General features: G+C 37.7%; 1 protein-coding gene across 3 annotated transcripts in view; it reads right to left on the reverse strand.

The window, feature by feature from the left end:
• The window catches only part of LOC126267922 (longitudinals lacking protein, isoforms H/M/V-like), a 136,790-nt gene that overhangs the window by 47,538 nt on the left and 65,040 nt on the right, over positions 1–24,212 (reverse strand). For all 3 annotated transcript variants that reach the window (XM_049973243.1, XM_049973235.1, XM_049973252.1), the window contains exons 6-7: positions 21,901–21,958; positions 8,815–9,076 (exon numbers count right to left, since the gene is read on the reverse strand). In XM_049973243.1, coding sequence (XP_049829200.1) covers positions 8,815–9,076; positions 21,901–21,958 — 320 coding nt within the window. The remainder of the gene's footprint in view (positions 1–8,814; positions 9,077–21,900; positions 21,959–24,212) is intronic.

The following is a 24,212-nucleotide window of genomic DNA, read 5'->3' on the forward strand; positions in this document are numbered from 1 at the left end:
GTTAGATATAGTGAGAATTAGTGAAGTTCGGTGGCAGGAGGAACAAGACTTCTGGTCAGGTGAATACAGGGTTATAAATACAAAATCAAATAGGGGTAATGCAGGAGTAGGTTTAATAACTAATAAAAAAATAGGGGTAATGCAGGAGTAGGTTTAATAACTAATAAAAAAAATAGGGGTAATGCAGGAGTAGGTTTAATAACTAATAAAAAAATAGGAGTGTGGGTGAGCTACTACAAACAGCATAATGAACGTATTATTGTGGCCAAGATAGACACGAAGCCCATGCCTACTACAGTAGTACAAATTTATAATGCCAACTAGCTCTGCAGATGACGAAGAAATTGAAGAAATGTATGACGAGATAAAAGAAATTATTCAGGTAGTGAAGGGAGACGAAAATTTAATAGTCATGGATGACTGGAATTCGACAGTAGGAAAAGGGAGAGAAGGAAACATAGTAGGTGAATATGGACTGAGGCAAAGAAATGAAAGAGGAAGCCGCCTGGTAGAAATTTGCACAGAGCACAACTTCAACATAGGTAACACTTGGTTCAAGAATCATAAAAGAAGGCTGTATACATGGAAGAAGCCTGGAGATACTGACAGGTTTCAGATAGATTATATAATGGTAAGACAGAGATTTGGGAACCAGGTTTTAAATTGTAAGACATTTCCAGGGGCAGATGTGGACTCTGACCACAATTTATTGTTTATGAACTGTAGATTAAAACTGAAGAAACTGCAAAAATGTGAGAATTTAAGGAGATGGGACCTGGATAAACTGACTAAACCAGAGGTTGTACAGAAGAGTTTCAGGGAGAGCATAAGGGAACAATTGACAGGAATGGGGGAAAGAAATACAGTACGAGAAGAATGGGTAGCTCTGAGGGATTAAGTAGTGAAGGTAGCATAGGATCAAGTAGGTAAAAAGACGAGGGGTAGTAAAAATCCTTGGGTAACGGAAGAAATATTGAATTTAATTGATGAAAGGAGAAAATATAAAAATGCAGTAAATGAAGCAGGCAAAAAGGAATATAAACGTCTCAAAAATGAGATCGACAGGAAGTGTGAAATGGCTAAGCAGGCATGGCTAGAGGACAAATGTAAGGATGTAGAGGCTAGGGGGTAAGATAGATACAGCCTACAGGAAAATTAAAGAGACCTTTGGGGGAAAGAGAGCCACTTGTATGAACATCAAGAGCTCAGATAGAAACCCAGTTCTAAGCATGAAAGGAAAGCAGAAAGGTGGAAGGAGTATATAGAGGGTCTATACAAGGGCGATGTACTTGAGGACAATACTATGGAAATGGAAGAGAATGTTGATGAAGATGAAATGGGAGATACGATACTGCACGAAGAGTTTGACAGAGCACTGAAAGACCGGAGAAGAAATAAGGCCCCGGAAGTAGACAACATTCCATTAGAACTACTTATTACCTTGGGAGAGCCAGTCCTGACAAAACTCTACCATCTGGTGAGAAAAATGTACGACACAGGTGAAATACCCTCAGACTTCAAGAAGAATATAATAATTCCAATCCCAAAGAAAGCAGGTGTTAACAGATGTGAAAATTGTCGAACTATCAGTTTAATAAGTCACAGCTGCGAAATACTAATGCGAATTATTTAAAGACGAATGGAAAAACTGGTAGAAGCTGACCTTGGGGAAGATCAGTTTGGATTCCGTAGAAATGTTGGAACATGTGAGGCAATACTGACGCTACGACGTATCTTAAGAGAAAGCTTTTGACATTGTTGACTGGAATAATCTCTTTCAAATTTTGAAGGTGGCAGGGGTAAAATACAGGAAGTGAAAGGCTATTTACAATTTGTACAGAAACCAGATGGCAGTTATAAGAGTTGAGGGACATGAAAGGGAAGCAGTGGTTGGGAAGGGAGTAAGACAGGGTTGTAGCCTCTCCCTGATGTTATTCAATCTGTGTATATTGAGCAAGCAGTAAAGGAAACAAAAGACAAATTCGGAGTAGGTATTAAAATCCATGGAGAATAAATAAAAACTTTGAGGTTCGCTGATGACATTGTAATTCTGTCAGGGACAGCAAAGGACTTGGAAGAGCAGTTGAATGGAATGGACAGTGTCTTGAAAGGAGGATATAAGATGATCATCAACAAAAGCAAAACAAGGACAATGGAATGTAGTTGAATTAAGTCGGGTGATGCTGAGAGAATTAGATTAGGAAATGAGACACTTAAAGCAGTAAAGGAGTTTTGCTATTTGGGGAGCAAAATAACTGATGATGGTCAAAGTAGAGAGGATATAAAATGTAGACTGAAGAAGAGAAATTTGTTAACATCGGGTATAGATTTAAGTGTCAGGAAGTCATTTCTGAAAGTATTTGTATGGAGTGTAGCTATGTATGGAAGTGAAACGTGGGCGATAAATAGTTTGTACAGGAAGAGAATAGAAGCTTTTGAAATGTGATGTTACAGAAGAATGTTGAAGATTAGGTGGGTAGATCACGTAACTAATGAGGAGGTATTGAATAGGATTGGGGAGAAGAGAAGTTTGTGGCACAACTTGTCTAGAAGAAGAGATTGGTTGGTAGGACATGTCCTGAGGCATCAAGGGATCACAAATTTAGCACTGGAAGGCAGTGTGGAGGGTAAAAATCGTAGAGGGAGACCAAGAGATGAATACACTAATCAGATTCAGAAGGATGTAGGTTGCAGGAGGTACTGGGAGATGAATGAGCTTGCACAGGATAGATTAGCATGCAGAGCTGCATCAAACCAGTCTCATGACTGAAGACCACAACAACAATAATTAGAATAGGGTCTGTGCCTCATCAGCATGTGGATCAACCTCCTCCAAAAGTAGCGGGCAATTAATTTAATCTCCAAGTCTGATACAATACTAGACACTATTCTTCCTATATTAGTTTCACAGGTATTGCCATTATGTAATTCATATGTTCAGCTTTCTTCTTGTAAGCTATTAGGTTACTGCTAATTTCTTTTTCTTTTCAACGTTGCTCCACCGACAACTATTTGGCATCTTGTTTTCTGATCTATAAGTCCATCAAATCCTTTCCAAATAACATGAAAAGTCCTACTGATGTTGTTGGCAGGGACCAGGAATCTTTACAAAGAACACAACACTGCATTCTTTGGAGGATATGAACAGCTCTTCTTTGCTGGATTTTGGAAATCAACACACTTGCACGAAAACTGACTACAAAGGTGAGTAACAATAAAAGTTTAACGAGATTTTACTTGCCAAATCCACGTTGAAGTAAAATCTTTTTGCAACTGGTTGGCTGCATTACACAAATAATAATCAATAATTGCTGATGGTGGAATTCGAAGCAAGAGGCACAGTAAACCAGTGATGCTAACCACTACTTTCAGTAGGATATTTGGTACTTTCTTGTTTCAAGTCCTCTATTTGATGTGTTCTCAGAATTCTGCTACCATACTGCATAGAGGCAGTGGCCCAGTAAGAATGAACTTACGTTTATACTACAAATTAAAAATGATAAATAATTTTTTATTGTATGTGGAAGACTATTATACATTTGCACCGCACTATTTGTAAAGGAACTTTTATAAAAGTTTATAAACTGGTGTCATTACTGACTGGACATGGAACTTTCCTTTTTGCCTTATAATGTGTTTAATATCCATGACATTTTTGTGTGTGGATACTACAGACAGAACAACATGACTAGCATATGGACAAGGAAGGAAATGTGCATTTTATCAGAGCTAACATAAGAATTTCACAGCCATTCATTTTTATGAACAACAAACTGTATATTACAAACCAGATACAGCCAAGAACTCTCACTAGATAATGCTACAGCAGAAAATTATGTTGAGATGCAATGCACTAGCTCATTTCTACACATGCACCAATCACAATGTAAACATCAGGTGTGTTTAACAATGAGAAATACATCCTGTGTGACGTCAGCTTAACCACCCATCTGCAGATGATGTACATATGTGCATTCAGCTCTTTCTGAAAGATTGTGTAGGTCTGCTGTTTGTACACTGGAAGGCACAATTTTCACACTGAATCTTTCTGTTGCTCTAGAACACCGGGAGTCACTTTTTATGCATTCTCAAGTCTCACTCCCACACTTACAGTTACGTCTTCCCGCATGAGAAGTTCAGCAATCATTATTGCCAGCTTGTGTATGGAACCGTGCTTCAAGATATACCAGACTCAGAAAAATTACAATAAAATGCTTCTGTGTTTATAGCACTGGATGCGATTTTCACATTTCCCACGTGCACATACACTACATGTCAATAAAAAATCACTTCTAAATTTAGTTTTCAGTTTTCTTGTTACAATCCTGTAACACAATTCTTACAACTATTCTAATTGTTGAATAAAAGGTTTGCAACATCATAAAAAAAGAAAAAAGAAACAGACTTCAACTGCAGTTGGAGGGTTATGCCAGGTGCACATTGGGAAATGGCAGAGGCAGGGGCAGCCTAGCGAAGGAAATATTTTTCCCCACAGTGCGTGCACATACTGGGAGGCAGTTCAGCCATTGTCACAGAGTCTTTCCTTGTTAATCCAGAGTGCAGTCCTTCAAATGTGAAGGTACCGAACTCCATTAGGTTCATGGGCTCATGCGGAAATCTATATTTTCTAAGGGGTGTAATGCCTAAAAACCAACTGCAAGTGAAGAAAAACTCACCATGTTCCCAAGTTAAGTTTTACTGAAATTTCTTACAATGTAACGATTTAAGCAAGAGTTGGAAAAGTTACTTTGGAAACTTAATCAGAGAAATTATTGTTACTATAGATGAATTGAGCATACGGTTCCACAGCTGTACTTGAAGGCACATTTGCTGAGTTCTGAAGAAGTGTCAAAGACACACTGCTGGCTTCTGATGAGTACAATGGATATGTAGTACTTGTTGCATCATAGTTCCACGGTGGTTCGAGTTCTTGAGCTGTAAGTATGTGAGTTCCTAGAAGAGATGCTTCTGTCTGCGAAATCACTTCAGATATTTTACCTCAAATGAAATACTGACCTGTCAGTGGCAAATTTGCTTGGTCCATCAATATGAAGAAATGGTAGGGAGGGTTACTGACAGATGTTAAATTGCTCTTTCCTGGCCTTTATTTGCAATGCACAATGGAATATTGTGAAGTTTGGAAATATCAACTTTCTTCATTTTCTTTAGTTGTTCGTTACACCATCGGTGTTTGGTTAATGAAGAAAGCTCAATCCTGCAGGATCATCAGTTCGAGATGTAACATCCTTATAGCCACCGATATTTCCAATACCTTCCCCTTCATTGTCATCATTCTGAGACACCACCCAGTGGGACCATGTGTTATACTCATGCAGTAAACTGTGTCCCGGACATTGTGCGGCGAAGGCAGAAGCAGGTGCTGTGCTACCTGCCCTGCTCTACACATCAGTCTGTGCTGTTATATATACAACCATGGGTCACAAAATCCTTCCCTGCACCCTCCTGCCCCTCCATTCACCTGTTGCATCCATATGTGTGTACATTCTACTCTCATTCAGATATATCCCCAAATACCGGTTTACCATTTTCCTACTAACCAGGCACCATTTTGTCTAATACCCGGATTCCTTGTTTTCAACAATTTTCCCCATCAGCAGCATGTAGATAGTCATTTCCTGCAATTCTCAATTTGTTTTGTTCACAGCACTGCTGGGTTACACATTTGCCATATCTGAGCTGAGGGTTATCAGCTGCATATGTAATGACTAATGACATCAGTGACTCATTTATCATTTCCAATAGTGACTTGCTCACAACATCGCAGAAGTCAGGGCCACAGAGAGACCTATGAGAGCATCCTTTTGTTATTTTTCATTTGGCAGTAGAATCAGGAGATGTCCATTCAGTACTCTACTGCGAAGTTAGTCTCTGAAGGAGTTACACAAACATGTTGGTAACTTCAGTCCTGACAGATTATCAATAACATTGTTTATCACAGCAGTGACATCATATTCATGGTAATCATCAATGATTCAACTTGAACCTTGATTCTATTATGGATTATCTGTGCCACCACTTTGCTTGGAATTGTAAGCAAGGTGATTCCCCTCAAATTATGCCACTTAGTGATGTCTCCTTTTTTGGGAAATTTGATGGGAGTCACCCTCCCCATTCCTGCACTCACACTTTTCAAGTTCCACATCTTTATGGTGGAGAAGAGCAGTGGCTGGGTCCAGGAAAGTGGTCATAAGTTTTGCGAGAACATTATCTGACTCTGGAACCTTTCCATTCTTTAGCTGTAAGATTGCCATCTTTATTTCTTCCTTTGAAGGTGGCTCTGAATTAAACATATTTTCTGCCATTTCAGGATTACCTTCATCTTTTGGTTCTCTTTCTTATTTAGACTGCAGATAAAAAAAAAGGTGAAAGCTAGTTTTAGAAGTAGCTATTCAAGAGATCGGAGAAAGCTGAGAGTGAACGATGCGGATGTTGAACAGGTAAACGAGTTCATGTGCACTGGGAGTATTGTTATTGAAGACAGAGGAGCTGCTGCTGAAGCCAGAGCATGAACCCATGAGGCCTTCATTCAGCTGCATGCATTACGGAGGGCAAGAGAGATTTCCATAACAACAAAACCACAAATATTTAGAACAAACATGAAAGCAGTGCTGGTTAAGTGGTTACCTCTACAATCGCCAATGGTTTGCAAGTCTTCAACAATAGATGTCTTAAAAGAATCCTTAAAATTGTTTGGTAAACATGGTATCCAATCATTGGAATCAAATGCAAGAAGAATCTATTGCTGTCCAAATCAAGAAAAGGAAGTGGAGCTGGATCAGACACCCTCTGAAAAAGCGAGGATGCTGCAGAGAGAGATGCTCTCTGCTGTACCTCACAGTGTAAAACGAAACGAGGAAGACCACGGTCAGCAAAGAGGAGGACAGCGCAGGGAGAAGCCAAGAAAATGTTTGCAGAGTTGAGGATCCTTGGCCCAAATCAAATGCCCTGGCAGAGCTTCATTAAAACCCTATGCTCTGCACAAGAGCAACACGAAATAAGTCAAGTAAGTCATTATCAATGATTGCAACTGCTCATTTTGCTATGTACTGTTCAGCTTTCACTTCTGAAACCATAGTGTGTTTGTTCAAGATCTGTTAACATTCTGTGTACAATTATCTGATTATATGAATCGCTCTTATATTTTGCACGGAGTGTTCAGCAAACAAATATTATTTAGTGACTACGGGATCTTTGACAGCACCTTTTTTGAAGTAATGATATATTTGCCTGCTTTCAGATAGTTGGTATCATGCCTTGAATCAAATATCCTTTGAATTGGTGGTTTAAGTAGGGATGTAAATATCCAATATGCTCAACATCACCTAAATGATATTCTGCTGACCATGACGGTAGTTCAATTAATTTCCTGCACTACCTCCTCCAAGACGACTCAATGAAAAAAATATAGGAAATTTATCCATTCCTCAGTGACCATGATGCATAAAACTTTTGAAATCATTAACTCTTCACAGTTATCTTTTGGTGCATCCTATCAATATAGGGGCACTGTTTTTAGTTCCTGAGGACCCTTTGGGGAATGAAACATGTTTTCTTGCTTAGCCATGTTAGAATTCAGTTTTATCCAGTCCTCCTCAAGTGCTCTGTATCAGGCAGTTCCAACAGGAATGCTCATCTGAAGGCAGTCAGACAGTTGCGTTATACTTTATGTGATCATATTGCCTCAGCTGAGTGAATGCAGGCTGGGTGGACAAGTAGCTTGTATACTGCACAGAACGTAATCAATAGGGCTGCTTAGTAGGTAGCCTATACTACAAGCACCTGTAGTCCATGGAGACATCTGTGTCCTGCGGAGCTATGTTTGTGCAACCCCTCTACATAATTTTTCCTGGTTGCTACGCCTGTCTTCAAAGTGAATTATGCAAAAACAGCCATTTTGTTTAATGAAATCATTATCACCATTTGACTAAGTTTTTGTTACTCATTTATTTCACAATCACAATTTCACCTGAAGGGATGTTTTTACCTGCAAAGGTAAAAAAACTCAGTAAATATCTGACATGTCAGCACTGAAATATCATGACATATGTGGACATGTTGCCTCATTACAAAATCTGAGTGAAAATTAAAAACAGGGGATACAGCTGGTATATACACCCACAAATGTGTGTTAACAATTTGATGACAATGTGTTGTTCAGATGTGTTGGATGTTTACTGACTTTCTTTCGCCTTTGTGCTTGGAAACAACTCTACAGCCAAAACCCACAATAGTGAAACAAATTAATAATAAAAACTTACAGTCAAGTGGCAGCAATGATTTATTCAGATAATGTATTATGACTGTGGTCACCGAACAAAGAAACTTTATTTCAGCCAGTTGTTTGGTTCCTGCCTATTGGAGAAGCAGGACAGTTGCTAGGAAAAAACAAAAGGGAGGGGTAGTCTCTGAAATCTTCCAGAGTTCTTTCACAGATGATACAAGTAAAATATCACTGACAAAAAACCTGCAAATAGTTTTTGCTTTTTGAACGACTGATTTATTTCACCGTAATTAGTTTCACGCTTAGGTCCCTTGTCAAATGGCATCAAGGATTTCTCACACACATTTCTGGAGGGCGGGGGAGGGGGGGGGGAATAGACTTTTTGCAGGTAATTAACAATATATGTTAATTATTTGAGGGAAAGTTTTACTAAAGTTGAAGTAAAACTAAAGTTAAAGTAAAACTTCCCCTCAAATAAATAAGGGAAAAACCAAAATAAATAAATAAATAAATAAATAAAGTACCTCTATGGGCAATAACAAAACAAACACCTTACAATACTTAGAACTTACCGGTAAGGATGTTTAAGACAGCCATAAGCATCTCTATACCGCCCATACAAGGTGCCGTACGACACACCAAGTAATTCAGCACCAGTCTTCATTTCCAATTCTTTGCTCTTTATAGCATCCATTATCCGCCTTGTGAATGGCTCCTCCCAAAACTGCTGCCGCCTTCCTGTTGTCAAGTAGTCATTTAATTTGATGACATCCCTGTACTGCTCTGCTATCTGACTTGTTATGCCACTTGATGGTGTCGTCGTAACTGGTGCACCTAAATTTTAAATGCAAATGCTAATGTCCAATGAGCAACAAACTGAATGCGTAACATAACATTAAATCCAGGTAAGTTTCCTACCTACTTTATCAATGTAGTGATTAGATACAATTCTCATAGGAAGATTGGAATACTCAACATGATTAATTTAAAATAATAATAAATTATATTTGACAACTGAAGAAAGAGCCTAATGTTGAAAGGGGTGCAACAAATTTGCTTTGGCGAGGACAGAGAGTGCACTGCTAATACTTAGTTGATGTCTGCGCAGTTACATAAAAACACAATGTCAAAATGTTCAAATTTGTGTGAAATCTTATGGGACTTACTGCAAAGGTCATCAGTCCCTAAGCTTACACACAACTTAACCTAAATTATCCTAAGGACAAACACACAGACCCATGCCCGAGAGATGGTTCGAACCTCCACCAGAACCAGCTGCACAGTCCATGACTGCAGCGACACAATGGCAATTTGGTAGTAACAATAGAAAATTTTATACATTGGAGAAATGAGGCAAATTGACACGCTTGACCGGTGTCATTTTCATTGAAAATGAAGTATAGGTTGGGAAAAAATTACGAAGTAGTCTGTTGGTTTCAATGCGTTTTATCAGTTACGTAGGAGTAGTGGAGATGGCCGAGGTGTTCTTGAACTAATTCAAAAAGCTATATCCTTCTTTGGAGCAAACAACTGGTGACTCAGAAAAAAGGAGTGTTAGGTCTTCATGTCCAAACTGCCTATCCAGAGATGTCAGTGAATAGAACAAAGATTCTAAGGCAGGATGCTGCAATGGCATCCCAGGCAAGATGTTGAATTAGTCACTATGTCAAAGACCATTACAGTATGCAACTTCTACCAATCTGCAGAAAAATACACTACAGACAACATATATGTATGTTTTTTATATTCTATACTTCTTTTTAGCAGCTTTTGTCCAGGATGAAAAGAGCAGAAAGCACAAAGAATTTATTTCTTTAGAGAACTGCATTAAAATGTGAAGCACTTTCTCATTTTTTATTTCCATTTTCTTTTTTTTCCATTCTTTTGTGTGTGTGTGTGTGGGGGGGGGGGGGGGGGGGGGGCTTGGAAGGAACTATGAGCCAGCTCTTCACTATGAAGACACAAAGCTTTGAAGACTGGGTGCACTCGGCCACTCAAATGGAAGCAAGCAAGCTGCAAGTGACTGACTTCTGAGAGTTGGTGAGTTAGCTCACTGCTCCACTATCCCACTAAGCTCAGCACAGATAGAACTGCTGGCGAATTAGCTCCCAGTAGCCACTCACTACTCCCCAACCACACTCAACTCTGCATGGAGCTGATTGCTAAGTGACACAGGAGTCCTCCCACTCTCTGCTCTTTTGCTTTTCTTTACTGATAATGGTCGCATTTAAATCAAATCCCTTCTTAATCAATGCTCTCAACTGGAGTTTGGCTCACCCTGGATATTGTTTATTATAATGGCAGTATTTACATTACATTATTAAATTTTACATGTGGAGGTATAGGTTATAGAATACACTGTCTGTTCATTAATTCTCATTTTAAGTTTCACTGTTTAAAAGAGGTTTTAATTTTTTCACATATTTTTCAATGCTGCAGATGTGAAGGTGCTCATCTAGAAGAGCTCCAAGCGACATAAATATTTTTCTGCACAGGATAAAAAAGGAAAATGCCATTACTTCCAGCAGATAACTTGCTGTTTGTCTGGCTCCTCATCAAACCTGAAGGAATATCAGAATTCCAGCTTCCCCACTACCTCTTGTAGGTCAAGAAGCTAACAAAGATATTTTCTATTGTGACACTCTCACCCAACCGATTTTTATATGCACCAACCGATGCGTAAATCTGTCAATGTTATGAAGCCAACCACACTAAATAATATTATGGATTAGATTAGATTCAGTTTTCGTTTCATAAACCCGAAAAATGAGATGATTCTTGTGGTTGTGGACCATGTCAGAAACTGTAACATAGAAAACACAAAACATTTGAATATAATACCTACTGCCCTGATCCTTTGAAAAATAGGTGAAGACATTACAGTGAACTGGATATGCCAATATTTACAGAATTAACACACTGTCAGAAGGAAACATTGATAAGCACTTTTAATAAATGTAGCACACACAAAATACCTAATATTGACTGTTGTGACTACGTGCTGCCGAAACTGACATCTAACAGACAGTTTTACTTGAGCTGGTCTAACAGTCCTGTTAAGATATTCATCTATAGAGTAGAAGGTGTTGCCTATCACAAAGTCTTTCAAGCCCTGTTTAAACCATACTTTATCTGAAACCAAGTTATTATTTAATGCTTGCTGGCAATTTATTGAAAATGTGTGTTCCTGAATATTGAACTCCTTTTTGGACCAAGGTAAGTGATTTTAGGTCTTTATGTAGGTTTTTCTTATACCTAGTATTGATCCTATGTATTAAGCTATTGGTTGGAAGTAGGGAATGAAATTTAACACCGTCAACCTCATTGCTCTGCATGTCTTCACATTTTATACACCTGCCGGAAGGACATCTCTTACAGGTTCTCAACTGCATATAGAGTGTCTTTTCAAAATTTAATGACAGTGAATTATCTTTAACCATTTACTAATGTCAGTGAAATTTTGATTGGTAGCTATTTCTAAATCTGTACTTGACTTGCTACTTTTTGCAATGTTTGTATCATCTGCAAACAAAACAAACTTAGCTTCTGGCAATGTAACAGACGAGACGTCATTAATGTACTAAGAAAAAGCAATGGACCCAAGATGGAATCTTGAAGAACACCACATGCAATTAATTCCTAATCTGATGGAGACTGACTGCTTACTGCACAGGTATTTTGCAGTGGTACCCTTTGTTTGATGTTTATTAATTAAGATTCAAAACATTTCGCAGCATTGCTGGTGACACCATAATATTCCAATTTACTTAAGAGAATTCTGTAGTTCACACAGTGAAAGACTTTTCACAGGTCACAGAAAATGCCTCTAATTTATTATCTAATGAATTAAGTACATTCTCACTGTAAGTGTAAATAGCTTTCTCTATACCAGAACACTTAAGAAAGCCAAACTGTGACTCGGACAATATATTATTTGGAGTCAGATGCTTAAGGAAATACTTCAACACATCCTTTCCAAATATTTTTGAGAAAGCTGGCAAAAGTGAAATTGGTTGATGGTTTGATGGTATCTCTTTATCCCCTTTCTGGTAAAAGGACTTACTTTTGGCATATTTTGGCCAGTCTGGAAATTTTCCGCTGATAAGAGATTGATTACACAAATAACTTAAGATAGGATTCTACTTGCATGACATTATATAAACAACATTTAAAAAAGCATTTAAGCCCAAACTGTAGTTTATAAATTTGTGAAACATTATCGAAGTCTCTACTAACCAATTATTTGGTAAAATTAAAAACTATTTGACTACTGTGAAGGAAACAATAGGTGAACAACTATAAATAATAGTAGTTCCTATGCACTCACAGCATGAGGCTATTATCATCAAATGTAAGTTTAAAGTCACTGCCATAATAATGAGCAATGTTTCACACATGCGATCAACTGGCATTTTTTCCAACCTTCCAAATGTGTGTTCAATGTTTTGCACATTCTTTCGATCTTTATGTTGCAACAAGCAACACAGAAGTCAATACAGTTTTGTCAAAAGAGCAGCCACTGTTCATCGTTTTTCAAAAAGAGTTGTTTTTGGTTAAGCAAACTTGTTGAAATACAAAAAATTTAAAAAAGACCAATCACCATCCAATTATTGCCATAACTGGTAGGAAATCTTCACTTTACGAGTAGTTCAATGATACCATCACTCAGTTTGAAGGAAATCACGACCCGATATCTGTGATGACTACGAAACTAGACAAATATTGATCTAAGGCATATTTGTCTAGAAGCATCCCTAAACTTGTGGGAAACTAGATAAATGTTGTGCCCAACACTTCCTCAGTTGATTCTGACGAGATTTGTATCCCAACATCAGTACCCAGGGAGCATGTTTTATGAAAAGGAGGAATAACATGCATTAAGTTATATAGCAGTTTTTATATTATACTTTCAACAATGGAAATTCCAGTCTGGAATATTTACAATGTAAGGAAAAGACAGTGTTACTTACCATAAAGGTAACACATTAAGTGGCAGACAAGCACAACTAAGATACCCTTCCACATTAGCTTCTGGCCACAGCCCTTGTCAGAAAAAGAAACACAACACATTTATTCAGATAAGCAAGCACATCTCACACACACATGACTGCCATCTCCAGCAGCTTGGATCTGAATGCCCATGCTGGTCCAACTGCCAGTGATGGTGCTCATGTGCACGTGAGGTGTGCCTCATGTGAACGTGAGGTGTGTTTGTTTGTTTGTTTGTTTGTTTGTGTGTGTGTGTGTGTGTGTGTGTGTGTGTGTGTGTGTGTGTGTGTACGCTTTTTCTGAAGAAGGCTGTGGCTGATGCTAATGTGTGTCTTTTAGTTGTACTTATCTGCAACTTAATGTGTCATCTTTATGGTAAGTAGCAATCTATCTTTTCCTTACATTATTCTTGTTTTCAATAAAATTATGAAAAAACAACAACACAGTGAGCTACGGTGTGTCCCACGCAATAATCACATTAACACCTGTTTCAGTTGGCTCTGTATTACATAGCTTCTGTGTAGGTAACATTATGATTCACCATAGTCGTACAAAACATGTAAGTACTGCTTCCTGTGAGTATCAAGTTAGTAAAATTAAGATTTTATTGGCACAGACAAGAGTGTAAAATAGGCCCGTGTTCCAAGGCAATTATTTGTCGTACAGGATAAATTTTCATTCTTGGCACAGACACTTCTCATACAACTATAGCAAATAAGGAAGGAGGAAATTGAATTAATTCTTAAACCACAGAATACTAAATACCTACATGGTTTGATAAATTACCAAATACACTTATGGGGAACAGGGAAATTTACAATAAAATTTAAATAAAGTCATTTATGTGTGTGTCTTTCAAGTATGTTCAGCTTCCAGATAGATTAAAATACAGGTTAGTAAACTACATAAATACAGAAAGATATAATGTATGCAATTATAGGTCAATTTCCTTATTATCAATGTAAAGACTTTTTGAAAAGGCTACACATAAGACAGTAGCAACACACATGACACAATTTCAATAATTCTCTATTTGCAGATTTCACAGAAGTCATTTCTGAAAGATATTTACTGTGATGACACAACATAATGATTTTTTTATAATGTTAATCCTACAGTGAAAATATTTTTCATTTTTACACTGCAAAATCTAATTGTGACAACTAACTACCAGAGCTGCATATTATACTATCTTGATGTTAACCCATCTCATACAATTACATCATATGCAAGGTGGCTACAGGTATCCGAACAACTCTGAGGGCTACTTGTGTGGTGTGGAACTTTACAATGTTAGCTGATGTGAAGAACATACAACCATGAATCATCACTTTTTGAAAAAACTATGAAGTACATGTTTAACTGAAGCCAAACAGATGAAATATAATCTAAAATGGATAAATAGCTGTTCACTACAAAGAGGTGGTGTTGACCAAAACACACACAGCCTCTATCATATCTGTGTGTGTGTGGGGGGGGGGGGGGGGGGGGGGGGGCGCACATGCAAGCATGTGTTTTCTACACCTAAAACGTATAATATTTACCAGAATTTTTTCAATGTGCCTGTCTATAGCTCAACACCACCTCTGTGTGGTGAATAGCGATTTATCTATCAATCATCATCACTATCATCATTTTTATTATTGCATCTGGATTTTAATATATTTTTGGATACACAAGGCACATGTAATGACTGGAACTCTCCAGGATAGGTTCCAGTGTCCAATGCAGACATTCAAGCTGTGCAGCAGGTAGTACCCATAAGAGATTGCAACATGAGGTACAGCTATGGATGAGCTCCTCACTAACCCAGATTGAGACAGTGTGTGGTGAGTCAATGTCTTTAAGCTGAACCGGAGAGGGGGGGGGGGGGGGCAAGGTTACACGTGTCCATGACATACCCTAAGTCACATGTGCCTCCTGGGTGGTGCTAGATGAGTAACAACAGGATGAGTAACAACAGGATGAGTAACAACAGGATGAGTAACAACAGGATGAGAATGAAATGCTCGAAAAGACCTCCCAGTCATTGAATGCAGAGCAACAACCAAAACATCCTTTTCAGGACACACAAGTTTGTAGAATTGGACCATCTATTCGTATATGCCAACTTAACATCGAAGGAATAAATAGGTCGAAATGTGACTATCTATCCCAACTATCAAAAAACCATGCAGTCAATGTCATTGCACTCTAAGAAACAGACACAGCAGACGATCAACAGATAAGGAGCAGAGGGAAAATACCAGGATACAAACTAATAGCCTCAAATAACCATCTAAAATATGGTCTTGCACTTTACATCCAGCATAATATGAAAAATTATCAGGTAGTTTCAGTGAGCAGCGAAAACGATATTTTCACAATGTCAGCAAATATTTATAGTGTAACAACAGTCAATGTCTACAAGCCTCCCGGAGTAAACTGGCCTACTCCTCATCTACCATCTCAGCAGCATTCATCTCTATTCCTGGGCGACTTTAAAAGCCATCATAATCTACGGGGAAATTGTGAAAATGACAGTAACGGTGAAGCTCTTTGTGACTGGATGGAAACTGTAAACTTGGAAGTAGTTTTTGATACCAAGGATCCACCTACCTTTCATTCAGGACATTGGAACATAGGATATACACCTGATCTGTGCTTCACAACTCAGCTTCACAGCACCCATACCCAGATATGTCGCTCAATACTTAAAGATACCTCCTCCTCCTCCTCCTTCCCCCTCTCCCCAATCAGCACAGACGTATTAGTTTAGAGACTGGAATATGTGTACCACTTGCACACTCGCATCCGAAACCAAGGTGGAATCTCAAGAAAGCTAACTGGACTGAATTCAGAAAACAAATAGATAACAATATCAGATTCAAGCCAATACACAGTAACTGCAGTCAGTTTACAGGCATAATTAAAGGAGCAGCCAGACAATTTATCCCTAGAGGCTACTGAAAAAGAATATACACCTGGCTGGAATGAGGACAGTGAAAAATTGCTTGAAGAATATGAAGAAAATCCAACTGTTAGCAAAGCTCCGAATCTCCTGCAGTCACTTGATGAGAATAGGAAGAAAATCTGGCATGAAACCGTCAAATCATTCGACCACACACACATTCAAGTCGTAAAGCTTGGTCTGTTATCAGAAAACTGGATGCAACAAACTCAGCACCGGTAAGACCTAAAACTGCCTCAAGCTGAATGATTTTGCCAAACATCTAATCTCAAATTCCAAGAGCCCAAAGGATAAGCAGGATGTACACGCAAACAATGAAAAAAAATTCCTGGATTTTTCCTGGATTTCCCAGTTAAAAATACACTTTCTCCCGGATGAAAACACACTTTTTCCGTGTTATTAAGTGACTATATATTTTTCCTCGGAACTAAAACTCATCAATCCTTTGAATGGTTATGTTTTTATACATGGGTGTAGAGTTTCCTGGCACTTTAGAAAACAAAACTCAGGGAAGAAAACTCCTTTTGGAAAGATTTTTGATCTGCAGCAACATGTATGCCGCATATTGTCATATTACGAATTCCACCAAACACCGCATGTTACTTTCCGAACCATTGTAATCGAGTATGCGATGCGCTTTTGTAAGCCAGTCATAGCTTGTGTCATGTGGTCCCGCCAGTTAAAGACATTGGATATTCAGACTGCAGGACACATGACATCACTTAAGTAGCGCGGATACACAAACATGAAAAGTTAATGTTTTAAATTAATATACATTGTGTTGCTACAAGGAAAGCAAAGCTTTCACATATAGTATTTGTCTCTAAGGTCAATAAGCTGCAAGAGAAGCTAAGCTTTCATATATAATGTTGATATTTTTTGCGCGTGTTACACTTTAAGGTATATCACACAAAAGTGCTATTAAAATTTTTTGCCGAGTCCAATGACTTGTCCTCAGAGTTTTCCACAGATAAATTAGCTACCGCAGAGGAGAAAGAGCTTCCTGTAGCACTACATCAATTTGCTCATAATAACGACATGAATGTCTTATCTTCTGGGCACGAAATACCTCTAAATGGCTCGTCATCAAATGCTCTGTGATTTATGAGATTCATCATACATTCTTGCACATAGTTCTACTTTGAAAGTAACACTTTTCAAACCACCATTTGCAATATTTTGCTGCGACCTGTTAGAAAAAGGTTTGTTTCAGTTGTAGTCAGAGTGCCAGATAAAAGGTGCCACCGCGCTTTGGCAGCTCCTTGACACAGGAAGCCAGTATGTTCGTATGTGTAAAACATTAAAAGATCTTATATTATGTCATAAAGGAAAAAATACATCAGAGGATACTCTAAAAGCATCAGAATTTCGTGAACCATACTAAAATGGCACATTTAAAGTGCATTATTAAAGAGCACATTCGTATGTCCAGATTCCCAATGATTTAGGCCTCGACCTGATATTAAGCTTTTCAGAGTGGGTTTCGGGATGTAAATTTTTCTTGGAATACCAGTACTATATTAACTCATTTTTTATTCTTTATTATGGCATAATGCCATATGTGCTAGAAGATGAAAACATGCACTTTAAATGCAGCAAGCAGTTGAAATTAGCCAACAGTGTGGAACCAAAAGCTTTGTTTCAAACACACTGACTGCCTCAGCATAAAAGATTAATAAAAACCAAATGTCTTTAGTAAACCAACAAAAATAACTTCATTGTTCTACAAGGCGTTTAATGCATGACTGTCAGAAAAGTGGAAATAAAATAAAATCTGAAACTAATAATGTAAATTAGCCTTCCATAATTATATGAATGTATTTTAATTAACTTGATACCTCCCAGCCACAGAAATCCATTTTGTTATCATTTGACGTGAGTGCAGTAAATGAAGAGGAAACAGCAAAATAACTAAATGTAAAAACAGGCCACGTGGAGACTACACATTTCCTCACTCTATCTCAGACTGCTCTGCACATCAGCCTCAGATCTACGACATTTCCGAACCAGGACAATACGAAGATAGTGGCTCCCCCTGCCCCCTCCCAGCCCCCCTCCCTCAAGCGTTTAAGATATCTCAAAAATTTAAAAAATCGAATTTTCCAAAACATGTTTATTTTGTAGGGAACATCTTTCTGAAGAGTCTGATACATATAAAATATATTTTCATGGAAATGTAAGACATGTTATTTGGTCTTAAAGAGTGCCAGAGTGCAGTGCTACCCCTCTTCACACAGCATTCTTCTATCACACGTCACTGTATTTCGCAGCGTGGAATTGAAATGAGTATATTTTGTACTGGATGTCATCAAACTACATTCAGGACAGTGGAAATTAAAATGACCTGTGGTGCCTCTCCTGCTCCCAGTCACCCGGTTTGACATCCTGTCCCTCTTTTTAAAAAAAAGAACCACACCCATTCGCAATTAATACTAAATGGGATTATTTGTGTTTTCTACATGGCGAGCTTTCCTTTCTGGGAAAGAATCTACTACCTCATCAAAGTTCGTCGAACGTTTTGCTACATGAAAAATCAAAATATCGTTGTCTAATACTGTGTAAGCTGTTAACACAAATAGTAACCAAGACTGGTGTGGTTTCTCAATCTGATTACATCTTTTTGTCACTGTCTGCTAAACAAAATAGGCCTTTCTAAAATAACAGAAATTTTAAAACACACCAAATAAATGAGACTGTTTTTGCACAAATTGTCACTTTGATAACACGACAGAATATAATTCACGAATACCAACATAAAATGCCTATCAGACCTACTAAAAGCAAAAACCTTTGTTAGAAAATAGTTTCACATTTCGTTCTTATGCTCCAGTTTCTCGAGCGTGAGATCAAAAAGTAGTAGTACGAGATTTTTATATAAATTTGGAATCATCATATTCTTCCCTAATTTGTGAGATCCCCGATTCTTCTCCTTCCTCATTCTAACAAACAATCATGTCATGATTACTTCTGGAACTATTCCTGCCTTTGTCAAAACTTATTCGCTGGTTAACTTCACTAACCCTGCCAGAATCACCGGTTTAGTTATCCCTGATTATTCTCCGGTTAGGCATTGTCATGTTTGTACAAACCATTTTCTGCAGTATTTCCAGAATAGAACTTAAGCGGCTTCTAGGCGGGGACTGTACAATTGACTCTTACTAGTGTAGCGATCTGGCTAAAAATTGTCTGACAAAATTTCATTTTCCTGGATACACCAAAAAGATAATATGTAACCTTTCTTACCTGTCATTCATGTTAGTCGATTATTTCCACTCTGGTAGTCTGAATCTATGGATTTTCCTAGTAATTCAACAACATTGATTGTTCACAAACCCAAACAACAACATAATCAGACAGCGATTGGCGTTCACTCATTTGGCTTTACTCCGCTCAGCTTGTATAGCCCAGTTCACTTTTACCTCAAGAAACTTTCTAGATGCAACGAGGATTCCCCTGACAGACACATTATGTACACTACGCACGCATTCAAAAATCAAATTACGATTCTTCTTCTTCTTCTTCTTCTTCTTCTTCTTCTTCCTCCTCTCTCTCTCTCTCTCTCTCTCTCTCTCTCTCTCTCTCTCTCTCTCTCTCTCTCTCTCTGTGGGACCAAACTGCTGACGACATCGGTCACTTGGCTTACAATACTTAATCTAACTTACAGTAAGGACAGCACATACACCCATCCCGAGGGAGGATTCGAACCTCCGACGGGAGGAGCCATGCAGACCGAGACAAGTTGCCTCAGACAGCACGGCTACCCTGTGGGGCTTATGATTCACTCAGAAATCAACTTGCAGAGTGTGTTCAAAAACCAACAGGAATGTGCATCAAAATCATATGAGTACTCGATAGACAAATGTCCACTGGATGCTAAGCACTTAGTGAAACAAGTTCCCCCTCCCTCCCCCTCACAGGTGCATCTAGCTGCTTGCTGTGTGTGCTTACATAGCCAACAGCCACATTTTCTGTAGCCAGAACGGGAGAAGCTACTACTCATACGCCACTCAACTGCGCATGCGCCTGCTCATAACTGCTAAAATGAATCTAAAGTAAACAGTTGTGACGTCACGCTCATCGGAGGCAATTTGTTGTTATGAAGCATTGCATAGTCTTCCTAAAGCCTTTGACACAAATTGCTATTGGCAAACACTTGTATGAGCACTGAGTTTTGTTGTTGTATATGGCACATTTCCTTGCATTTTATGTTTTATTTTAGTGCACCTGTTGGCTATATTATTTAAAGTAATCAGTGTTGTACTTCCGCACCCCCAGTTACAATTCAACACCACAACCCCAGTTGCAACACCACAACCCCAGTTGCAACACCACAACCCCAGTTGCAACACCACAACCCCAGTTGCAACACCACAACCCCAGTTGCAACACCACAACCCCAGTTTCAATATCACACTGACACCGAGGACAACAAACAATGAAATAAAAAAAGAAGGTGAACCGTCACAAGTGCTCAATCGCATGGAATAGGGTAACTACGGATATACAAGAAACAGCATGGAGAATTACAGACAAGTGTAGAGCAGCAGGCCTTCTGACTTCAGAGAGAGGAATGGAACCCAGATCAATGATTTGAAATTTCATGCACGAATTATGGTGTTAACAACTTTTCTTCAGACTACACGAACTGGTTTGGTTTAAGTTTTCGGCATCACCCAAGTTTTCAAAAGGCAAGTATTCCATCTAGACTAGAGGTATATTTTGCACTGAAGTGCACATAATTGTATGCTTCCCACTATACCACTTATAAGGGTTTCTTCCCCATTCATTTGTGTGAGGAGTGTGTTTATTTTAGACATTTATTTCATAATCTGGTAAATTCGCAAAAACACAATTATAAGAGTGAAATCAGGGCAAATTAAGAGGGGAAAGACATTATAGAGCACAAATGGCTTGCAATAAAATGACATATAATACACACATCTATCTCAAAGTTCTTCTAGTCAGAGTAAAAAAAAAAAAAAGACACTGGTAAACACATCAGAAGGGAAAGCAATGGTGATGGAAGGAATGCTGCTTTGGCCTTTATATCTCAGTTATTGAGATTACAACACGAAAATAAATTATGGCAGAGTAAAAAATGTTTTAAAAACCACTTCACTTGTTTTTGTCTATCCTCTTTATTTTTAATTCCTAAGGTTTAGCTAAATCATTCATCAATATCAAACATAACATTTTTTTAAAAATTTTCATAATTTTCGTTTCTTGTAATAAACCCAAAAATAATATATGTAATATTTTCAGGGTATACTGAAACCATTCAGTTTTGGGCTGCAACAATCTACTTACTACTCATTTCTCAGTTTTATAATCTTCTTTGGAACAATCCCAAATTATGCCAGTTTCAAAGCTAAGTATCACAGATGAAAATTGTGAAGTTAAAACCTCACCCACCAAACTCTCTCCAAGTTTCTGCAAGCAATAATAGTGGGTTTTGCCCCTCACATGGTTACCTAATGATAGGTTTAAATATTGTACAATAAATCCTAAAGAAAATCAATGAAAACAGAAACAATAATAAAACTAGCAATCCAAACAGGAATAGTAAAAAATGTTTAAATTTAACAGATGTGAGTTAGTTTTTTTAGCAAATAAAAATTTTCAATTAATATTAAGTGGAATATTAAATACAGACATAAATATAGGCCACTTTTTGAAGCACTCAAGCTACTCTCAAAGAAAAAAAACTTCTTACACTTACCATCTGAGTATGACGTAGGCTTTAACTTTTCTTTCTCCTCAGGTTCAGCAAAACTTTCCTGAAAAATATATAAGCAACACATTCTTATATGTATATGTCAAATCTGATCCTTTAGAAATTAATAATTAATGGTTTTGACTTTGATCATAGTAATGGTAACGGATGTGTTTGACATACCCTGTCAGTCCAAAACATTTCCAAGCGGGACTATTAAAAATTAGAGCAAAAAAGTTAAGATGGTGATTTTACTGTTTCAGGTATTCTACGCAGACCCTTACATTTGAGTACAAGGCATAGAATGCTCATACATCCATGTGAAACTGCCAGGAGAGTCCTTCATTGGTATGATGTTCAACTCTCACATTATATTAGCACTTTCTTCAGTCTTTGTGAACCAGACGACTGACTATGCGCTTGGTTGTTTTGTGGTAGAGTCGCAGTGATAATATCAAGTCTCGTCACCTGTGATGACTTTCCAGAAAAGAATTGCTTGCTTTTTTATTCCAATCAAGTGGTGGCAGGCGTCGAAACGTCATTTATTTTTGTTTGAGATGCAAGGTGTGAGGGATAACCTTCCCCGCATACTTTCCTCTTCTACAAAACATTCAAAAGAACATTATGAACTCCTAATTTTCAGATGTTTAGTTAGTTGCTTCATTGCAATGTGTGACAATTACAATTTGCAACAACAACAACAACAACGACACAGACACACTAGGGTCCCACGCCCACTACATAACACCGCATGCTTACAACTTATCAGTCAAATGCACTTCTGTTGTTTACAGTTGCTAGTTCAAGCTACCACTGTAGTTACTACACTGCCATCACTTGCCAGGAATAAAATTGGTCTCAGAATTTTTTGGGTAGACGGTGTAGAATTCTGGCTGTCTTTAGGTATAATATATACAGATGTTATATACTGTATATGGGAAAACATAATTTATCCATTTTTGAGAAATGATGGTTTAAAGTCAAACTATATGAAAACTTAAAATTTACTCTCATGTGAACTGAATGCGTGGAAACGGTTTGAAGGGAATCAAATAAATAAAGAACGCATTCTTACAATAAAATTGAGAACTTGTTTCCAAACATCTAGTTTCATTCAGATTTTGCAAGTCTTTTTACACCCGTGCTATTTCAATCTTTCAAACTTGAGTAAATTGATTCAAATTTTGTAAGAAAGTAGAAAAATACATGTAAGTAATGGCTGTCTTGTTTTGTGCAAGCTTTATCCATGGTCCTAAGTTGCACACAAAATGCGTATAAAATCCAGTTTTACATGAATCACATTTGCTGACATGGTTTAAAGAGACACAAATGAAGATAAAAAAACATGTTCTTGAGGTAATTATTAGAAGCTTTTGCAAATATATTTCATCACTGGGGTTTTACATGCAAAAAAATCGCGCAACTAGACACAAAACTGTATTTTCTACAAATGCACTGCATTACAAAATGCTGTACTGTTTGAGTGACCATTTAAAGCTTTATCGATGAGTGTGCAGAAAATTAAAGTAATTGTCAGAAAAATGGCCATCTTATTTCCAAACAAGAAAAAATGTTTTATGGTGATGTTAGAAAGTACATTACAGAAGAGCCTGCAGTTGGAGAAATGTTATGTGAAGTAGTGAAGTGCATTAAGCTTCTCCATGTAGGTCCAATCACAACAGCAACAGCAGAATGGTCATTTAGTGCCCTTAGACATCTGAAGTCATATCTCCAGTCAACAATGGGACAGAAGCGATTCAACAACTTGGGTACTTTTCATGCCCACCGAGATGTTTCGGATGACTTAGATATGTGACCAGTCATCAATGACTTCACATTCAGTAATCAAGTCACATGGCCAGCATTTGCACCTTTCTAAAGACACTCTAGCCATAATAATGGCATTTAGAGCAATATTAAAAATCTTTATAAAATAGAGAACTAAAGACATACATAATGTTAAATTTTCAGTTTCGAAATATTAGTACTAGTTTGGTAATGTATTACTGTATCTCTGTAGAATTAGTTATTCTCAAATACTTAAATATTTTTGGGGTGTAAGACTCAATTAAAACCCACTATTTACATACTTTCTGACTGATAGTATTAGGCATACTGTACTAACTTTATTAACTGTATTAAAGCATTGTTTTTATTTAATGAACCCTAAGCCTTATCCAAAGTGAGCTTAAATTACCTATTTCACTTATTAATCAAAGTGCTATTACTGTGCAACAGCAATATTTTATGTTTTATTCTTTTAATGATAGTTAAGGAGTTATTTAAATATAATTTCAGTCTTTTCAGAGCTATATACT

Source organism: Schistocerca gregaria, chromosome 1 (assembly GCF_023897955.1).
Source record: "Schistocerca gregaria isolate iqSchGreg1 chromosome 1, iqSchGreg1.2, whole genome shotgun sequence".
NCBI classification, from domain to species: Eukaryota; Metazoa; Arthropoda; class Insecta; order Orthoptera; family Acrididae; genus Schistocerca; species Schistocerca gregaria.